General features: G+C 24.9%; 1 protein-coding gene across 4 annotated transcripts in view; it reads left to right on the top strand.

Annotated features, from left to right (window-relative positions):
• The first annotated feature begins 3,612 nt into the window (after nucleotides 1-3,612).
• Nucleotides 3,613-19,821, top strand: part of LOC145833926 (uncharacterized) — a 42,348-nt gene continuing 26,139 nt past the window's right edge. The window contains exons 1-10 of one of the 4 annotated variants that reach the window (XM_082941198.1): nucleotides 3,613-3,746; nucleotides 4,052-4,185; nucleotides 5,883-5,978; nucleotides 7,636-7,689; nucleotides 7,754-8,456; nucleotides 10,212-12,596; nucleotides 14,276-14,422; nucleotides 15,769-15,915; nucleotides 18,811-19,041; nucleotides 19,113-19,255. In XM_082941198.1, coding sequence (XP_082797324.1) covers nucleotides 3,635-3,746; nucleotides 4,052-4,185; nucleotides 5,883-5,978; nucleotides 7,636-7,689; nucleotides 7,754-8,456; nucleotides 10,212-12,596; nucleotides 14,276-14,422; nucleotides 15,769-15,915; nucleotides 18,811-19,041; nucleotides 19,113-19,255 — 4,152 coding nt within the window. In that variant the 5' untranslated portion in view covers nucleotides 3,613-3,634. Of the gene's footprint in view, nucleotides 3,747-4,051; nucleotides 4,186-5,882; nucleotides 5,979-7,635; nucleotides 7,690-7,753; nucleotides 8,457-10,211; nucleotides 12,597-14,272; nucleotides 14,423-15,768; nucleotides 15,916-18,810; nucleotides 19,042-19,112; nucleotides 19,256-19,821 lie in introns of all 4 variants that reach the window. The other 3 variants (XM_082941197.1, XM_082941199.1, XM_082941200.1) reach the window with 3 other exon arrangements.

Genomic DNA, 19,821 nt, shown 5'->3' with positions numbered 1-19,821 from the left:
CAACAAGCACAAAATCTAAAAACAGATATAGCAACTATAAAGCAAGCTTTAATATTAAATTAAAAAGACATAATACCGAATTATCGAACTGTTTATGGGAGTTAAAAGACGCAAACAAAGACTATAATTTAAAATGCGAAATACTCTGCAGAACAAAAACAAAACCGAAAAACAACAAAACATGTCATTTATGAAGCCTAGAAATGTACGAAATCGAAAATATAAAAAAAAAGAGTTATTATTAAATAAAAGAAAAGAAAGGCAGTAACTCTGTCTTCACAATTAAAATATTTATTTTAAAAGAACAAAAAACACTAAACAATAACAAAAAATAGCGACTAAATAAAACTAAAAACAAGAATAAACTAAGCAAAAATAAGTTAACTTGTACATAAGTTGTTTTTAAGATAAGCTAACTAAAATTATTTAATTTCGATTGAAATGTCATAACGTGTTTTTTTGTGACTCTTTAAAAATTTTTGCTATGTACTTTATATTGTTTTGATGAAATGTGTTTAACGTTGAAACTTAGTAAACAATACGAAAATTAGTTGCTTTTTTGTACTATAAACATGTTTTAAATATATATATTATATTAAAAACATATACTGTTGTAGTAGTATTTTAAGAACTTATTTCAGGCTAAACAATATGATCACACAGATTGGTCTAATTCTTTGATGTTTTTCTTTGATTCAAAAATCTTAAATCTAACAAATCAAATGTATCATGAACTATCCGATAAGTTAGTTTACGGATCAGATAATTTCAGTTCACTGCAGTTTATCATTACTGCAGCAGCTCCATAAAAAAAATTAATCCAAGTTTCAAGTAGAATATTAAATTAAAATATTAAAAGTTATAACTAGAATAAAAATACAATCTTCTTTTTTTAGCATTTCTTAATTTGGTCTAATTTTTAATTATTAAGTTTAATATGGTTTTGAACAATTAAAACTTTTATATAGTATATGAATGAAATCATCATATACGTTTATAAACTAACATTTAATTCATACTTTACTCTTATTTGAGAATAATTTTGACATTACAGAGTTAAAATTTACAACCTATTCTAGTTTTTATAAGTTTTTTATTCTTCATTGTATATTCGCAAAATAAACCGCTTAAAAACAACGCTCGTATCTTTTGAACAAAAATGACTTCTTTTAGGAAAAACTTCTACAAAAAGAAGATTAACTACTTTTTTTGACGTCATTTTTCAAAAAATTCCAAACATGGAAAATTGATTTGCAAACCAGAACTTGAATAAAAAGTTTGTATTTATTTGTTTTAGTCTAGTATAGTACTTTTTTTAGTTATTGTTTATAGAAAAATAAAAAGAAAACGCTTAAAATATTTGGTCCTTTGACCTGATACACGAAGAACCATACGGTTTTCGAGTCGCACACCACCGATACCTTCTAATGTCTTGTACAGTATTGTCCGTTTTTTACGAGAATTATTTAATAAAAGTGTTTTTAAAGTTTTTGGACTTAAAATTTATGTTAGCTTTTCATGTGATTTATTACTAAGATAAAAAAAAACTTCACAAACTTACGACAAAGAAAAAAGGAATTAAACTTTTATTTTCAAGTCCTAACTTGTTTCCAACAAACGCATTTTTGCGTTTGGTTTTTTCAACATTAGACGAATACAAGAAAAAATTCTACATCGTGTTTTTTGCATAGTTAGTTGAAGATGCAGCATTTAATGTAGTACTCCACCAAATCTTTTATTGAAGAACTTTTAATAAGAAGTCGAATGTGGTCTTAAAAACAGTACAAGCATTATCTTTAAGGTTTGAAGTACTAAATAATGATTTTCCTATTAGTTTTTAAAAATCTTTACAAAATAAATTATAAACTAACAAAAATTTCGATAACTACGTGAATATTAAGCGAACACTTGGCGAGAGCTTTACTAAGTATGTACTGCATCGAATCATTTTAGTTATTGATTAAGTGTCTACTGTGGGACTTTTTTTAGCTAGCTTACGTATTTATCTATGTGAGTGTATTTTAAAACATAACAACAGTTAATGCTAACACTTTTAACTTATTATTAAATAATAAAAAGACTATCAACAATGTATTTTTTTTGCATCCAGATAAAAATCTTGATCTACAACAAGACCATAGATCAATTTTTTGTAATTTTCATAGAAAATTGAATAATTAAATTTGAAATTCATATGTTAATAAACATATGTTAATGTTACAACTGCTAAAGTTTCACTGTAAAACCCTAGTCTGGCCCTGTATCCGTGGTGTTTAACTTGATAATCAAAAGGTTTATTTAAACACCAGGTCCTTAAACCAAACTTTTTAAGCCCCTTCTATTGTATTTCTTCCAAGTGCCACTGGTTATAATTGGTTTTTACTGGAAATAATCAGACAAATTGCTCCATAGCAAACAATTATTTATAAAAAAAGTTAAAATTTTGCAATTGTTTAGTTAATAGACGTGAACCTGTTTTTTTGTTGTTCTAACTAATGTATTAAAAATTTTACAACTGAATTTTACCTATAAAAGTACTTATATTTGTTCAGTCTGATTTTATCCTGTAAAAAACAAATATGCCACTGGTTCATAATTAATTTTGAAAGTACTTTTATGTTGTTTACACTATCTAAAAGTTTGAAAAGAGTTAAACACTAAAAATTTAACATAGATACCTTCATGGCACATTTAGAAATTAATTATTCACTAATCTGTAAAGTAATTAAATTTAAAATCTTATTTTTTCATTTGTTTAAAAATACTATGGTACAATAGTATCTTAATTTATAAAAGTGAAATAAGCTAGATGTAGTATATTATACATACGTTGAAATATTTTTGTACCAACCTTCTTTTAAATAATAAACTTTTTGCTCAAACAAGTAAGATGTTGTTAAGAACAGGTTAAAAAAATCTTAAAATAAAAATAAAAACAGAAAAGTATAAACAAATACACAAAAGTGGTTTTTTTATGTCATTCAATACAGTTAATTAAATAAGTAGTTACATATTTTGGTAATCTTATAAAACAGCCTGTACAAAAATAATTTTTCCTCTAAATTTATCTAGTACTTTATAAAAGTCTTAGCAACAGCTTTATCTGATTAGATGTGACATAAATTGGAGCACATTGTATTATGATGCTTAGTGTGTTATAGTAAGAGTTTTAAACTCATAAAAAGTCAGTGGTGTTATTTAATTAAATTATGATTATAAAAAGAAAATATTGATGTTTTCATTATATACTGATGAGGCTTAATAAAGGTAAGTAATGTATTTTCAAAATAATTACCAGTGCAAAACTTTTTTACAATATTTTCTGCCAAAAAGGCCTGGGTGGTTAGCTTTAAAGGTGATCAAATTGTTTTTTTTGTGATCTTTTTGTACAATTTGGAACCTATGTAGATTAAGTTTTAGGAGCCCAAATTTGTAGAGAAACATCAAAAGTTAAATACTCCTGAATACTGCAGTTTACAAACTTCTATAACACTATAGACATATTATTAATTCAAACACTATTCATTTAAATTAATAAATATATAAAATATCACTGATACAATGAAAAGTTTTAAATGTGTTAGTCTTTTTTATTTTGAAATATAATTTTACAGAGCTTAAATGTTTTTAAATCATGAACATTAAGGTTAAATATTTACTGACATTGTGTCTTGCAATGCCTTGTTTAGCCCTTGGTTATGCTAAAATTTCTGAAACTATGAAGTGCATAAATAAGGATTGTTCAGGTTGAAATTGTTCATTTTGACTATGTGTATAATGTATTACTTTGGTTTTAAACCAAAATATAATTACAAAAACTTTAGTTTAAAAGTCTGCAAGTAAATTGATAATAATTAAGTAGTGGTTTTCATTTAGTGTTGTTCTAAGATTTATGATGTCTTGGTAAGATTTAAAAACACCAAAATATATATGTAAACTAAGTATATTATTTACTTGATTTATTATACTATATTATCAATAATGGTTTTACGAATTAAAATGTTTATCTAAGAGAATCCAAAAAAAAAAACTTAATAGAAACTCTATACAGAAACAATATCTGAAGGCAATGCAAAGATAGGATATCGACCAAAAGATGATAAATTTTTAAGTATGAAGAAAGGGGACATTGTTAAAGTGACAGCAAAAGATGCAGGTCAAAAGACTCATTTGTGGGGAGGAACGGTAAATTTATTTTACACTCTATTTTTAAAATGTTATACATTCTTATGGTATTTTACTCTATTGCAGTTTAATAGTAGTTTTTTTTCTGAGTAAACAGCTACAGTGTTTTAATTTTTAGTCAGTTGTTTTTAAATCTAGTTTAAATTCTCAAAATAAGTATTAATAATTATAAAAACATTTACGATTAAGTTTTACTCTTTTGTTTTGTTTTTTGTTTGTTTTAATTTTAGTCCTTAAGTTTTAAGTTTTTATTTATAGTTATAATAGTTATGAATTAGCTTGTAACTATAGTATTTAGTAAACGTTTAAGTCTTATAATTTAAGATTATTTATTTAAAATTCTAATGTTTTGTTTAACGTATTTGATGGATTAATTTTTTTTAATGGTCTTTATAATTTTAATTCTGCTCATTTCAACAAATAGTTTTCCTTAATTTTTTGTGGCTTTTAAAAAGTCATTAAACATTGTATGCAGTTTAAATAAAAAGTTGTTGCTATTGATTTTAACTATATTTACTTGTTAATTGTTTTTGTGTGATAAAACTTTATTCTTTTGCTTATCTATTTTTTCTTTTAGGTCGTTAATGTTTAATAGAAATAATTTAATTTTTTAAAAATCTCCTTGTACTATTTTTAAGTTTTGATATTTTACAAAAAAAAAAAAAATTAATTTTGGTGCAGTCTAAATTTTGTTTAATTGATTTTTTTTGTTTGTGGAAGTTTTGTTTAAAAATTTGAACAGTTTTATTAGAAACATTTGTACAAAGCAGCTAGATTTTTCGATTTCAGTTGATTCTTTTATACACTTTTCAATTTTAAGGTAACTCAAATGTTTTAAGGTCATAGGGGTGTAAGCCATGTTTTTTACAAGTTGAAAAGAGTTTTTTCTAAGCTTGAAGATGCTTTTTATCGTTTTGAAAATTAAAATTATTTTTTGAGATATGACTAGTCAAAGTCGGGCCGCATAAAAGGTTCCCTATGGAAAGGGAAAACTAAAACAGCAAAAAAAATTAAAATCTATCTCCTCTTACAATTTTTGAGCAATCTTCTTCAAACTTTCACAGTCTAATCTTTATACAATAACAAAAAGAAAAAAAAAACGTTACTTTGGAATTAAAAAAAAAAATGTAAAAATATTATTTTTTTTGGAAAAAAAACACAGTTTTTTTTAATTTTTGTGATAATTTTTTTTATTTTTTTACATCTTTAAAATTTTAAAGTAATGTTTTTTTTCCTTTTAATATAAGGAGCATCTCCTGAAAATTTGAAGAAGATTGCTTGAAAAATGAAGGAGGAGATAGATTTTTAGTGAATTTTTAAGTTTTGGAGAAAATTGACCCCGAAAAATTTGCGGTCCATACGTTTGTATCGGAAACTTTTTGCAAAAAATAAAATATCTCAAAAGTTAAATGATATTTTTGAATTTTATAAAAACAGGCTCGTAGTTTATATTTAAAGCTTTCATATAAAAACCAAAGTTAATTTTTGTAAAAAAAAAATGTCGGACCCCCCCCCTATGGCCTAAATGCTTTTTTATGTTTCAACTAATTTCATATTAAAAACATTGTATGAACTATTTTTTACATGTACATGGTTTTAATTACGTGAGAACAATAAAAGTTGCCTTATGCATTAGATGAATTGTTCATTATTTTAAAATTATGTATTTTTGAAATTTTTCAATGTTTGTGTTACAGATTTTAGGGAGCAAAAAGTTTGGATTTTTTCCGAGCACATTTATAAGAGAAACACTGGTTTATCATAAAAAACCTTCTTTTATAGTGAAAACCAAGGTAACATGTAGAAACAATTTGTAAAATGACAAATAACTTTGTTAATTTGAAATCATTTTAACATTTAGCTTTGGGTTCTATGCTTAAACTCAACATCGAATGAAAATAAAAACAAATTACTCTTTATTCACTTTCATGTTTGATTCTTTTATATTTTTTATAAAATGTTTTAAGTGGTAAAATACATTGAGGTTGACAAAATTATTACTTTGATGAAATTATTATAGACATAGTTAAAATACATAGTTTTTGAAGTTTAATAGAAAAAAGTATATTTATTTATTATACATTCATTTCTGTACTAGGTATTTAGACTCTGCATACATACTTCAGTTAATGATACTTTCTAAAAGCTAAACACTTTTTAATAACTTATAAAACTATAAAGTTTTCTTTAGTAGTTCTTATATTTCTATCTAAGAGTTTTTGAATTATAGTTTTTGTCAAGTCTTACATAAATAATTTCACAATATCAGACAATAATTAAATTTAAAGTTTTCAGATATTTGTATGTGGTAAAATTTAACTTAGTTAAAGGAGTAACCAGTTTTTGTATTTTATTTTTGTTAAATTCAATTTAAGAGTTTATATCATTCTTATTAGTCATTTTCATGATTATTACTTATTAGTGATACTTTATTAGTTTAAGTAATATATAAATTACAAATTATTGTCTTTATTTTATTTTGTCTTTTATAAATATTAGTACAATGCTTTTTAATATTATTTTACAATTTTGCTCAATTAGAGTCACTGTTCATTCTTTTTCATAAAACATGTAATTACTTTGTTATTGCTTGAAAAGTTTTAGTTTAGTAAATTGAATGATTAATTCAGCAAAATTAAATTAAAACATTTGATAAGTTTTGATTTAGAAGGTGTTAGTTTACAATAATGTAGTTTTTAACAGTAGTCGATTCAATGTATTTCATTAATTTTAAATTAATGAATGTTTAGCTTTAATTTTACCAACACAACTTTAAATTTTAAAGAGTCTATCATATAAATAAAAAATAACTAGTTTTTACAAATAAAACTTAAGCAGAGACTTATATCATGGTGTATCTACTTATTTGATAATGATAGCATGCAATATAGAAAAACTAAACTTTATACTTTTGTTAAAAAGAGTTTATATATAGCTTCTAAAAAACAACTATAAACTTCTAAAACTTATGGTATGATTTAAGGCAAACTAATTCAAGTTAAAACTAACAAATGCAAATACAGTGAAAATTCTTTTATCTAATTTAAGTGGTTACATAGTACTTTCGAATATACTTTATTTTACTTCTAACTATTGCTTTTGGACATACAAATATAGTTTGAGTTTTAATTAAAAATTTTTTTTGTAAGTAAAAAAAATAATTTAAATGATTTTTTATAATCTCGTAGAATATCTTGTCATTAGACTATTTTTCTTGTTGTTAAGTTTTTAAGTTTGTAATTTTATTTTATTTTTGTAATAACAAATGATTGCTAAATACTTGATGTACGTTAAAATAGTTTTGAAGTATAATTAAGTATAATTAGTTGATAAACTTTATTGTATTTAATAATTTAAATATTATTTTTAAATTCTAGATTTAACTGAAATTTTTTAAATTTTCTTATAAATTTAGCAATTTTTTACTGTTTTAACAGTTTTAACTTACAGGATTTCTTAGGACGCGCGTCTGAGCAGAAAAACACCATAAATAGTGGTGGCCAAGTAAGTTTGAAATATCTTCATAGTTACTCAAGATTTTGTTTACAAATATAATGTTTATCATTAGAAGCTGATCATAGAAAAACAAGAAACTCGAAGTAGGCCAAAACTAACAAAACAAGAAGTTTTCGATGATAGTGTTAAAATTGCAAATAATGAAAACTCTGAAAAAGTTCAAGTTAAAACTGATGACATTTTTGACTTAAATAAAAATGTTATTGTTGGAACCATCAAAAGCAACAAACAGCACTCTGAAGTTTCTGATGAAAATAAAATTAAAACTGTGGAAGACGTTGCTAAAGATACAAAAAAATCCCAAATTTCAATTGTTGAGAATGTTAAAATTGTTGAAGATGATCTTAAAGAAAAAGAAGTATTAAAAAAACTAAGCGGTACCGATGAAAGGATGAATCAGTTTTTAAATTTAATTGCGCCTAATTCTATGAAGACTAATAATCTTGCAACCTTTGATAAGAAACAAGAGATAGAAAGTCTTGCTGTAAAAGGTAATAACAAAGTAATCCCTAGCAAAGATAAGCCTATTGACAATTCAGAATTTATCGATAACATCTACAGTAAAGAAAAGTTTTTCACTTCATACTATGATAACTTATATATAAAACAAAAGTCTTATGATGAAAGTGTATTAAGTATGAATGTGTATAAGAACAAACCTAGTTATATTGAGAATGGAAATACATTCAATTTAAAAAAAGTAAAGTCTGACGAGAGCAAACAGCCAAAATACATTGAAAATTTAGAAAGTGAAGGTAATTCGCATGACAAAACTTTTGATGTTGTATTGCATGATAACTATGATGTTGGTTTTAAGCATGGTTTTAATTCAGGGTGTGTGAAAAACTTGAGTTTTTTGATTGATAATGTCTTTCTTTTAGATCGCTGTATGGGGTTTACATCAGCTAATAAGTTAATTGGTCATAATAATAGTTCTTGCAGTGTTTTTAGTGATGTTTTTTGTTTTAATAAAACTATTAAATTTAAAAATCAAAGTAAAACCTTTTATGGTTTCTGTAGCCTCTTGGAAAACGTTTTTAGTATAAAAAAACTAACAAAATGTATTGACTATAACTTTTATAAAAAAGGTTACACATCTTTGTTTAAGGAAGTCTTTTTCCGTGAAAAATATCCTAGATCTTTAAAAGACAACTATTATTTAAAACGCAATGATAATTTTTCTTCTGTTTGGAAACATGTTTTTTTTATTGATAATAATTTGAAATGCAAAAGTAATATGTTGCTTATTAATTATAACAGTTTTGATTACACGTACCTTATGAAAGCTGTTTTTAAGTATGACAAACCTTTAAAATGTAAAACCTATTTTGTAGGCAAGACTCAAACTTGTTGTTTTATGAATGAAGTTTTTAAGTACAATAAAAGCCCTATAAGTTGTAAAACATTTTTGGAAAAAACTAGAAATATTTCTTCTGGACTTACTAGTTTATGGAGCGAGATTTTTAAAGTTGACAAAATTCTACAAAGTGATACTGATGCAAAATTTATAAATGATAAAATAAATAAGGGAAGCATCTATTGGAGCAACATGTTTAGTAGCACTAATGATCAAAATAGTTTAAGTTGTTTAGGTTCAATGAATATAAAAAAATCCATGTGTACAATAGTAAATGAAGTATTTAATTGCACCAGGTCTTTAGAAAATTATAATTTTACTAAATTTAAAGACTGTTCCTTTTTTAAAAAAATTATAAAAACAATGAAGACTACAAATTCACAGTCTTTGGACTCTTTTTATAATAGTACTGAGGGTTTTAGTTTTTGTTCTTTATTAAAAGAAGTTTTTCACATTTCTGATTCATGTGCTGTACATAGTGCATATTATCAAAATGCTGTAACAAACGTTGATGAAGATTTAAATGATGCTACAAAAATTATTTTATTTTTAAAAAGTTTTAACATTTCTAGACCTATAGAGGATTACAAACATTTTTTGAATAACTTTTTTAAATCAATAAAGCTAACAAAACTTGCAAGTATTTACAATAAAAGTCAAAGTTTTATTTTAAAAGAAGTTTTTTATGTTAACCATAAAAACCAGTCAAAAAAAAGTCATTACTTTGAGTCTAAAAGTTTATGTAAAGCTTGGTTTGATGTTTTTTGGTTCAATTTACAGCTACATTATTTATTTTCCAACAACTTAACGAGTGTAATTAACAAATGTAATTTTCTTGACCGCTCTAATTTTCTTGACTTGTATGCTGTGTGTTCTGTTTGTGAAAGAAAAATTAATTTAAAAAAGAGTAATTTGCATGGTTTGTTCCATAGTACTCTTTATGAAGCAAGTTTTTCTAATAAAAAACTTACAAAACCGTATCAAAAACTCTCAAATTATTTCAAGTATTGTAAAAGCTTGTCGCCAACAATAAACACCAGCATGTATTCAATTCAGCTTGCTCCTTGGTGTAATAACACAAAAAAGTTAAAATGTAAATTGGCAGATTGCAATACTTTACATTATATCTTTCCACGTATGTCTTTTATTAAAGATTACAAAGAAGATGGGGAATGGAAAAGTTATGAAGAAGAAGAAAAGATGAGAGCTGAACAGTTGGAAGAGATCATTAAGCAACACAAGGCTCTTAGAGAAAAGGAAATGCAGCTAAGCACAGAGACTGAAATGAAAAAGCGTGAAGTTAAGTCAAAGCTTTCTGCCGTAATCGATTTAATGAAGGTAAACAAAAACGAGCTAACTGATGATCTTAAACTTAAAAACACTGAAGAACTGCGTGAAATTAAGTCTGATGTTGAGATGTTAGAGTCTCGCTACAAAACCATTGGAGAAGTTTTTCCACCTTTGGAATTCACTGATGAAGATAATCACAAGACGTGTATGGAGAAACTTCATGAAAGAACAGCATCTCTTGCTGAAAGGCAGAAGTCTATGTTTGATGCTAAAAGATTTTCTCGCGATTTAGTTGATGCCATATATGATATTGAAGAGTCTATAAAAGATAGTCTTGAAAAATATTCAGAATACAAAGGTAAACTATTAAGTTACGAAGATGATTTTAAAGAAAGACAGTTAAATAATGTAATGATTCTAAATGCTACTAAAGAGGAGTTTAAAGAAAGAGAGTTAGAGTTTAATAATTTAAAACTCGAATTTAAATTAAAAAAAGGTTTTTTGAAAGAGGAAAATATTGAACTAATTGAAAAAGAAATTAAAAATATAGATTCTCTTTTAGTTAATCTACACTTAACAATATTTAAGCATCAAAAAAACGAAGAAGATATTGTAAATGAAGCTGCAAAAATATCAGAAATGAATTTATTTGAAAAAGTACATAGTTTGCAAAAACTAATAAAGGTACGAGTAAATGAAGATGATTTGTTAGTTAGTATAGAGGAAGATGCAATCGATTTAAAGCAGAAAATAAAAAATGTAAAAATAAAAGTTAGCTTGCTTACAGATAGTCAATATAATCATAAACAAGTTTTAGAAATAAAACAAAGACTTGATGAAATTAGGTCTCGTAAAGTTTCAAGAAGCAATAAAGATGAAATTTCTTTGTCTGCTCTTCATAATAAGTATAATGAACTTATACAAGCTTATAATAAAATAGAAAACGAAAACAATTTCGATGTAGGCTCATTAGATTCTAACCTTAGTTCCTTAAAAAGTTATTTAGACAAACAGAAAAGCATCGAACAAAATGTTGAAGAGAGTTTTGATGAATTAAAGTCTGAAAAAATGTTAAGTGAATATAAAGAGTTATTAGATCAAGAAACTGCGAAAGAATTAAACTATGAACCTATTGTAGAAAATAACTTGTATAAAACTATTAGCACTATGCTTAATGATCTTGATGAATTAATAAACAACTATTATGAAAAACGTATTTTGAAATTATTTTCAGATGTAGATTATTTAAGAAGCAAGCGGCTAGAAAACTCTAAATCAGATAAAGCTTTAGTGAAAGAACTTCAAAATAAATTTGAAGACTTAAAAACTCAGTGTTATGATAACAAGTTTGATTTTGATATATCATACAAGGAAATAGATAGTTTATTAGCTAGTGTCGACTTCAATAGAAGACTTGACTTTCAAAAAGACAATGTTTTGAAATTAAGTTTAGAAAAGCAAATTCTCTTTTTGAAAGAAAAAGTTCTAGATGAAAAAACTGCATTTGTAGATTATGAACCAATATCTGAACTAGTGGCATTCAAAAATCTATTTAAAAAGTTTGAAGAATCGAAGGTAGTGGTTGAAAATAGGATAAAGATTAAAAATATCAAACATGAATTATTAGAACTAAATGAACTTCAAAAAAAGTACCGTGCTGAAGATGAAAAAGAAGTTTTTAATCTGCAACAAAGTCTCAATATTCTCGAAGAAAATTCTAAAAATAAAGGAAATTTTGCTATTGAAATTACTTCACTTAAAGCTGAAATAAATTCCTTGCTTGATAGTATCAAAAGTATTTTTACAGAGGATGAAATTAATGATGAAACTAAAAGTTATGATTTCCAGCTACAATTTTACCAAAATCAAATTTTGAATAAAAAGAAAGAATTATCTAATTACAAACCTATAAAAGAAAAAGAAGCTTACTTAGCAATTGGAACAAGGCTTAATACAATAGAATTAGCTATTCAAAAGTCTGTAGACGATTCACACAAACAACAGAAAATGACTGATTTGTCTAGAGGAATAGCAAGCCTACAAAGGGAAACAATCGAAAAAGCTGTGGTAGTGGTTGAGCCAACTGTAGGCTCTGGTATTAAGGAAGATGTTAGTTCGAGTATTGCTAGTTCGATTGACAAAGAAGAGTTCGTAAAAACGTTCAAAGAAATTGCTACAAACGACGACGTTGTCCGTAACATTTTATCAGACATTGTCTTAAGCAAAGAAGATACAAGTAATGTTAAAGGTTTGTTTTTTAATGTTTAGTTTTTCTACCAAAGTGTAATATACTGTAAAAATGATAGTTGATAGTTTTCCAAAATTTTGTTTACACATATCTGTATAAATAGAAAGTCTAAAATATTATGCCATGTAGTACATAAGAAAAAACTATTTTTATTTTTATTTTTGTATGAAATTTTAATCAAAAGTATATAAAGTAGTCAAAGACATTGGAGAAAAGGTAACTTACTTTTTACAACATTATCTTACTTGTTAGATTTTTTCGAAGCTATAAGATACATTTTATGTTTATAGTTGTTAAATAAAGTCAATAGGGTGTGAAAATGCAAAAAATAGCTTTCATAAGATATTTTATCTTCAGAAATAACTAGAAAGACGAAAACGCAATTAAGAGAATAAGGGGTCCAACATATGATTGACTTCTCTATATTAAGGCTTAAATTATATAGTATTAGTCAGTTTTTATAGTTTGAAAAACAGGGTTGCCACAAAACCTGGAATCCTGGAAAAACTTGGAATTTGAAAGTTGAGGCTAAAAAAACCTTGAATTTTGAACAAAAGTCACTAAAAAACCTGGAATTTTTAACAACTTTTACATAAGTAGAAAAATTTTGATTTTACATGAAAAATATATCATATAAATATTTTTTTTTTGTCATCATCAAAAATTGTTTTTATTAAAACAGCATATCTAAAATAGCTTTACAGTATCTTTTTAATGTTGTTATTCTAGTTAACACGATTTTTAACCTTTAAGAATTTTTATACTAAACATATACTTTCAAAAATCTGGAAGAAGTTCAGAAAACTTGGAAGAAATTTCTTAAAAACCAGTGGCAACCCTGTAAAGTTTTCAATTAAAATTTAGTATATAATCGTAAAAAAAAAGTTTCTATTAGTAACTTATGGAAATTAATTGTTTTGTTATTAATTTTTTCAGCTCTAACTTCTATTATAAACTAAATAATACTAGATCACTTAAATTTAACACCTAAAAGTATTAAAATGTTTACTTTATAATATATTTATATGTTTTTTAATTTTGATTGTTGTTACTTTGAGCTGCTTTTTTTTGTATGTAGTATTTTATATTTAAAAATGCATGTTTGTTTTAAAAATATAAGGGACTTTAAAAGTGGACGGGTGTTTAAAGTTTGTAAACTATTTATGCCAACATTTAATTTGTTTTTACGTGTTAAAAAAAGTTTGAAAGTCTATTTTAAAACTTAATTTGTTAGTTGATGACTATGTTTAAGTATAGACTAATAAGTAGATCTAGAATAAATCTTCCAATTTAAGCAAAAATTTTCTTAAGTTTTTCAGGTCCTGTATATTTATAAATTAATTTTCCATTGAGCTTACCAAAAACTTATCTTTAAAACCACGTTAAAAATACTAAAGTTTTGTACAAAAAGTATTAAGTTAGTTTTGAATATAAATGGCTTTTGTATCAATCAACTAGGTAGCACTATATTCCAGGGTATTTTAATAGTTGGAATTTTGTTTAAAATGAACTTATAAAAACTAATTTTAGTGATGGTGACTGTTTTCTACACCAATATATAAAAAAACATAGTTCTATTTTTTTTTGCTGAGTTTTGTTAAATAAATTAAAGTAATCAAAACATTTTACAAAGTCATAATATAACTACTTAGTTTTACTTATATGCATTCTCATAGAAGAAAACGTACAAGAAGTTGGTATTAAAAAGCGTGTTGACTGGGACGAAACCGTTGAAACACCAACTTCTCTTAACCAATTGAACACTAATCAACTCGATTCGTCTGAATGGGATGAAACAATAAGTTCTAGCGAAGACAAAAAATACGGTAATTTATATCAATTCGCTTGTTGAGATATTATTGAAAGATCTAAACTTTTTGTTTAAAGTTAGTTACTTGTTGATATAAGGTTCATTCATGGCGAGCATTGGATGAAATGAATTTACATACAATAATTAACGCTCGAAAAGTCAATTTATTTAAAATCAAATAGAAAATATGTTTTTAACAAAGCGTTTTAAACTAGATCATAAATATTATTACTTACTACTGTCTTGAGTTTAAGTTTCTCAACTTTGTATAAACGTTTTTGATTATTAATAATACTTTATAATATAGATCCGAACGAAACGAGTTTGTTGGAATATACAAAAACATTAAATTAAGGGCATAAGGGGGGGGGGGGGTAAAACACCTTTTTCACAATTAAGTCTTATTTTATTGAGTTTTAACTAAGCTACAAGTTGATTTTAACACATTTCTAAAAATAAAAATATTTTTTGATATATAGCCGGTATAAGTCGGAGACTACAATAGGTTCCATATGGGGGCGCAACCTAAAACTGCAAATAACTAGAAATCACTAAAAATCTATCTCCTCCTACGTTTTTTGAGATAACTACCTCAAACTTTTAGGAAATGTTCTTTGCGATATTTGAAAAATTCTGTTGTAACAAAATTTTAAAAATTAGATAATAAAAACTTTATGGTAAAAAAAAATTTTTTTGTTTATTTTTTTATAAAATGTGTGTTTTTAACTTTTTTTATTTTGTTTCAGCAGAATTTTCTAAATATTGCAAAGAAAATTTCCTGAAAGTTTGTGGTAGTTATCTTTTAGAATGTAGAAGAAGATATATTTTTAGTGAAACAGTCTTTTTTGTCATTTTAGTTTGCGCCTCCCATAAGGAACCTATTGTTGCCTCCGACTTTGACCTGCTATATCTCAAAAATTATTTTAAACTTTTAAAATCTGTAAAAAGCATCTTTCTAGCTTACTTAAAACTATGTAAAATAAGATCAAGTTGTGATTTGAATTTCCTCCCCTATGTCCTTAATAACACGTCAGTTTTCAATAAATTGAGTATACTTTGTAAATTGTTTTTTTTAACATGACTTACAATTTTATAATTTTGTTATGCTATAAATTCACTTAATTTTGCTTTAGCAAGCTGTTTTTTAAATAAGCATAATTAAAATATATAACAAGTTCAAAAACGTTTTTTTATCAAAAAAAAGTTACTTGCATAAATGATTGTTGTAACATTTGCTATAATACATATAAACTTAGAGCATAAACTGATATTTTTTTTTACAATAATAATTTATCAAAATATTAATTTACTTACCAAAAAAGATTATAATTTTTTTTTTACTAGTAACAAAAATAAAACCAGAAAAACTTCAGTCTGATTCAAGTAAAAAATTAGAAGTTAATGGAAGTGTTTCATCAAAAAATGATCACGTAAGAGTTGCAGAACCAACTACTAAAGATGATTCCAATCAAAATCAAAGTAACACAGATAAAAAAAAGAATACTTTGAGTAAGTCAGCTAAAATTAATTATCTATAGTTCTTATTCAGCTTTAAACGAAAATAAATAGTAATTATCCTAAAATTTTCTTCGTTTATATAAAAAATGTGTTTTAAGTTTAGTTAAGTATAATTATAGTCTTGAAAATAATATTCTATTAAATTATAAATGTTAAAAATAATTAAGTTGTTCATGTAATTTTTATTTAAAATATATTTCTCAACTACTTTTTTAGATAGTTAAAATTGTTTACATTATTTTTTTGAAGTTAAAATTGAGTTGTTTTCTTTATTAACATTAACGTTTATATAGTAATAATGTCTGTTTCGTAAATAGCATTTCTAAAAATATAGTTTGTTGCTATTAGTATAACACTTATTTGTGTAATAATCATTTGGTTTAGTTGATATTAATAAAATTTAACTATATAGACTATCTCTTAAAGTTTTTCTATTAAAATAAGATAGTTAAAGATTTTTTTAGACATACCATATTTAATGTTTAGGTCTTTGGGTTTTAGGTCTTTAAACACCTGTATTTAAGACCGATGCTTGAAACTTTTATAAATTAAATTAAAGTGATTTAAATTTATAAACCTTAATATTTTAATGTTTATAACTGTATACCTTAGTTTTTTAAGCAGGTTCAATTATCTTCTTTTGTTCATGTTTAAGCTTTATAATTAATACGACAGTTAAAATTATTTTCGACTGATTATCGAATTTTTTTTATTTAAAAGTAGTATCTTTTACGAAAAACATGGTTGTCACCCACTATAGTCGTTTTTTCACATTACAAATTACAATTTTAGTTTGAAAACTTTTAAATTTAACAATCACGTTTAGCTTAGTGGTAATGCTAACGTTTTTACAGACAGAGTTGTTCTATTAAATAGTGTGAATTTAAAATGCTTTGTTTTCTGAAATTATTTTTAAATTAATTTTTATTAAGTCGATTAATGCATCTGTGCCACAATAATGAATAAAAATAAAACTACTAAAGTTGATAATATAAAAAGTTAATAGTTTCTAGTATTTCTGGTCAAAAAAATGTGTACTATTATAAAAATTTTCCACAGGCATATTTTTTTATTCAATTAATTGACATGTTTAATATTTTTGACGTAATTAAAATTTTCGACTAAAAAAATATTTGTATACTTTATACTACTGAATGTTTTGTCTTATGTAATTTAGATGTCACCTTTGAGTATATACGAAGCATACCTGTCTCTGGAAATTTTGGCAATACTTATAGTTATATGCGTAAAATGTATGAAGTTTTAAAATAGTAGTTTGAAACTATAAAAATCATATATTTTTCAATAACTTAGTTTACTTTGTTTAAAAAAAAACAATATAATTATAAGTTTTATCACTGGCCTGTGAGGTAATTTAAAAATGATCTTGGCTTGTATAATTTCCCACTTATTTCAAGTTTGTATTTTTTGACTAGATCAATAAAGATTATTATTCTAAAAATCACACTTTTAGTAAATTTATTAAGCGTTATCTATTTTATGACTTCTTTAAAGATATAATTATTATATTTCTTATAGTGCAAAAAAGATTTTAAGCATCAGGAGATTTTTAGTTTTGATAAAAATTAAATAGTTAAGAATAATTTTTTCGTGTGGCTAAAGGTTTTATGAATGTATTTTTAGTTCATTTTGGTGGTAATCTTTAGATTTTTTTTTAAGTTTTAACAGTTTAATCTTGGCAAATAGTATTTAGAAGAGAAGTATTTTTCAGTTTGTATTAGTCTAACACTGAGAATCTATTATATTGTCTAATTGTATTGTCTTAAAAAACAATTATATGCACACATTACAAATAGGTATAGGCGTTTTATTAATAAAACTAACTTTGATAAAAAAACTTGCAATTTTTTTTCTTTAATGAACTGGCATATGTTTCTCTGAGTTAAACAAGTTAAAACAGATTCACAAAGCTCTGTAAAAAATAATAAGTACTGCAAGAAAAGGATAGAAGATAAAGTAGATGAATATGTGTATTAACTAAAGATAAGCCATAATTACTATAAATTAATAATAGCCAGTAGATAAAGTATGTGTTATATTATACGGTTGTTATAAACTAAATATCATACATTTTCTACATAGATGCTGTAAATAATTGAAAAGTACTTTGTAAATTGTTTTTGATCTACACTCCAGCGAACTTAATAGGATCTGTAATAAGAAGTTATTAGCTTGAAATTTTGAATGTTTTAAACTATAAATAAATAATTTAATATACAAGTAATAAACATACTAAAACTAGTGAAAAACTGTCGAAAATTAGCTTTTAAAAACTAATTACCAAAAACTAAATACTTATTTTGCAAAAAATAAAAACTGTTTTAAACTTCTATGCACAATAGAATAAATTCTATGCGCACTAATATGAACAGTAGAGTGCTTATAAAAATGGTGTTTGGAGATTTTACTTACGGTATTTCTTGATTTTTTTTCAAAAAAAAACTTAAAATTTCCAAAAATTAAACATACAGAAAATTTATAAAATTTCTTTAAATTGGTTCAAATTCCGCAAAATGTGTTTTTGTGATAACTGGCACATTTAAAACATTTGTTAGCTAAAAGTTCGAGTGTTGCGTTTTTTAGGTCCCATGCAGTTTACATTGGGGTTGTTTTCAGAAAATCGTGCAAAGCCTTTTTTTAAGTTTCTACAAGTCACCTCAAGCTTTGCACGAGGTGTTTTGTGATTTTTTATAAGTATAAAAAATATGTAGCTTAAAATTATAAAAAATATCAATTTTTAAAGCCCCCTAATGAACAGGCTCATCGTTTTGAGAAACACTGGTTTGGTAGATACGTTCCTAATCTAGATAAATGTTATTTTTTAGTCTTTTTTTATGTCTAAACCTAATACTTTAATGCACCAAGGTTCAACAAAAACTGAATCTGCCCACGAAGTTGTAGTGAAAGAAAAGTTTAATGAAAACCACATTGATGATACTAGAAAAACGATACAAAACGCAAAAGCAGCATTTGATGAAATTGAGGAAGTTAATAAGAATCCTTTAGGTAAAGATGCAGAAAAGTATTTAAAAAGTGTAGTGAGCAACCCAACAAAAGTAACTAACCAATTTATTGATTCAAAGAAAACTAATTCAAGTTAGTTAAGTTTAAAGAAATAAATAAAGTTGAATTTACAGTCTAGTTTTATAATTTTTTATTGTTTATAGCTTACAAACGAGGCAAAAGTAGTCTACAAAGACGTCTTCAAAAATCAAAATCTCAGCTCGAACATAATTCGGAAAAAAATGAAAAAATTGCTGAAAAATCAGTTCAGACAAATACCAAAAATGAGAAAATTCTTCATGAAATGGTTTATTTTAACCTAATAAATTTCTATTTTTTAGTTGGTATGTACTATATAGTGTCGTGGTTTATTTAATGACCATGTTTTTTGTTTCGCTAAACTATTTAAAAAATGTTTTCTGTTTAACTTGTTAACTTAAACATTGGAAGTAGTTTTATTGATTTCAATTCTAAAAATGAGCTTATTTAGAAGACTTAAGGGTATAGAGCAGAGGTTTCTAAACTTTTTATCTGCTGAGAACTAAATCAAACGCAAATATATACGAAGACCACAAAGCATTTAATAAACAAATTAATTTATTGAGAAGTAACAATAATTTTAAAAGCACATCAACAATGTTTATATATATTGTTACAACATCGTACTTATTATCAATACTAAATATCGAAGTAATACTAATAATGACTTAGTAACACAAAAGAATTATTCAATACTAGGTTATCTTAAAGTATTCTTAGTTTGCAAATCTCTGGTATGGAGGGCTTAAAAAATGAATACTAGTCTTATCTACAACTTAACGTTCAAAATATAAGTTATTTTTATTGAGAAAATACATACAATTTGTTTTTCAA

The sequence above is a fragment of the Thalia democratica genome, chromosome 4 (assembly GCF_965202585.1).
Source record: "Thalia democratica chromosome 4, ktThaDemo2.hap1.1, whole genome shotgun sequence".
NCBI classification, from domain to species: domain Eukaryota; kingdom Metazoa; phylum Chordata; class Thaliacea; order Salpida; family Salpidae; genus Thalia; species Thalia democratica.
Note: the sequence above shows the minus strand (reverse complement) of the source record. Positions and strands in the feature narration are given on the sequence as shown.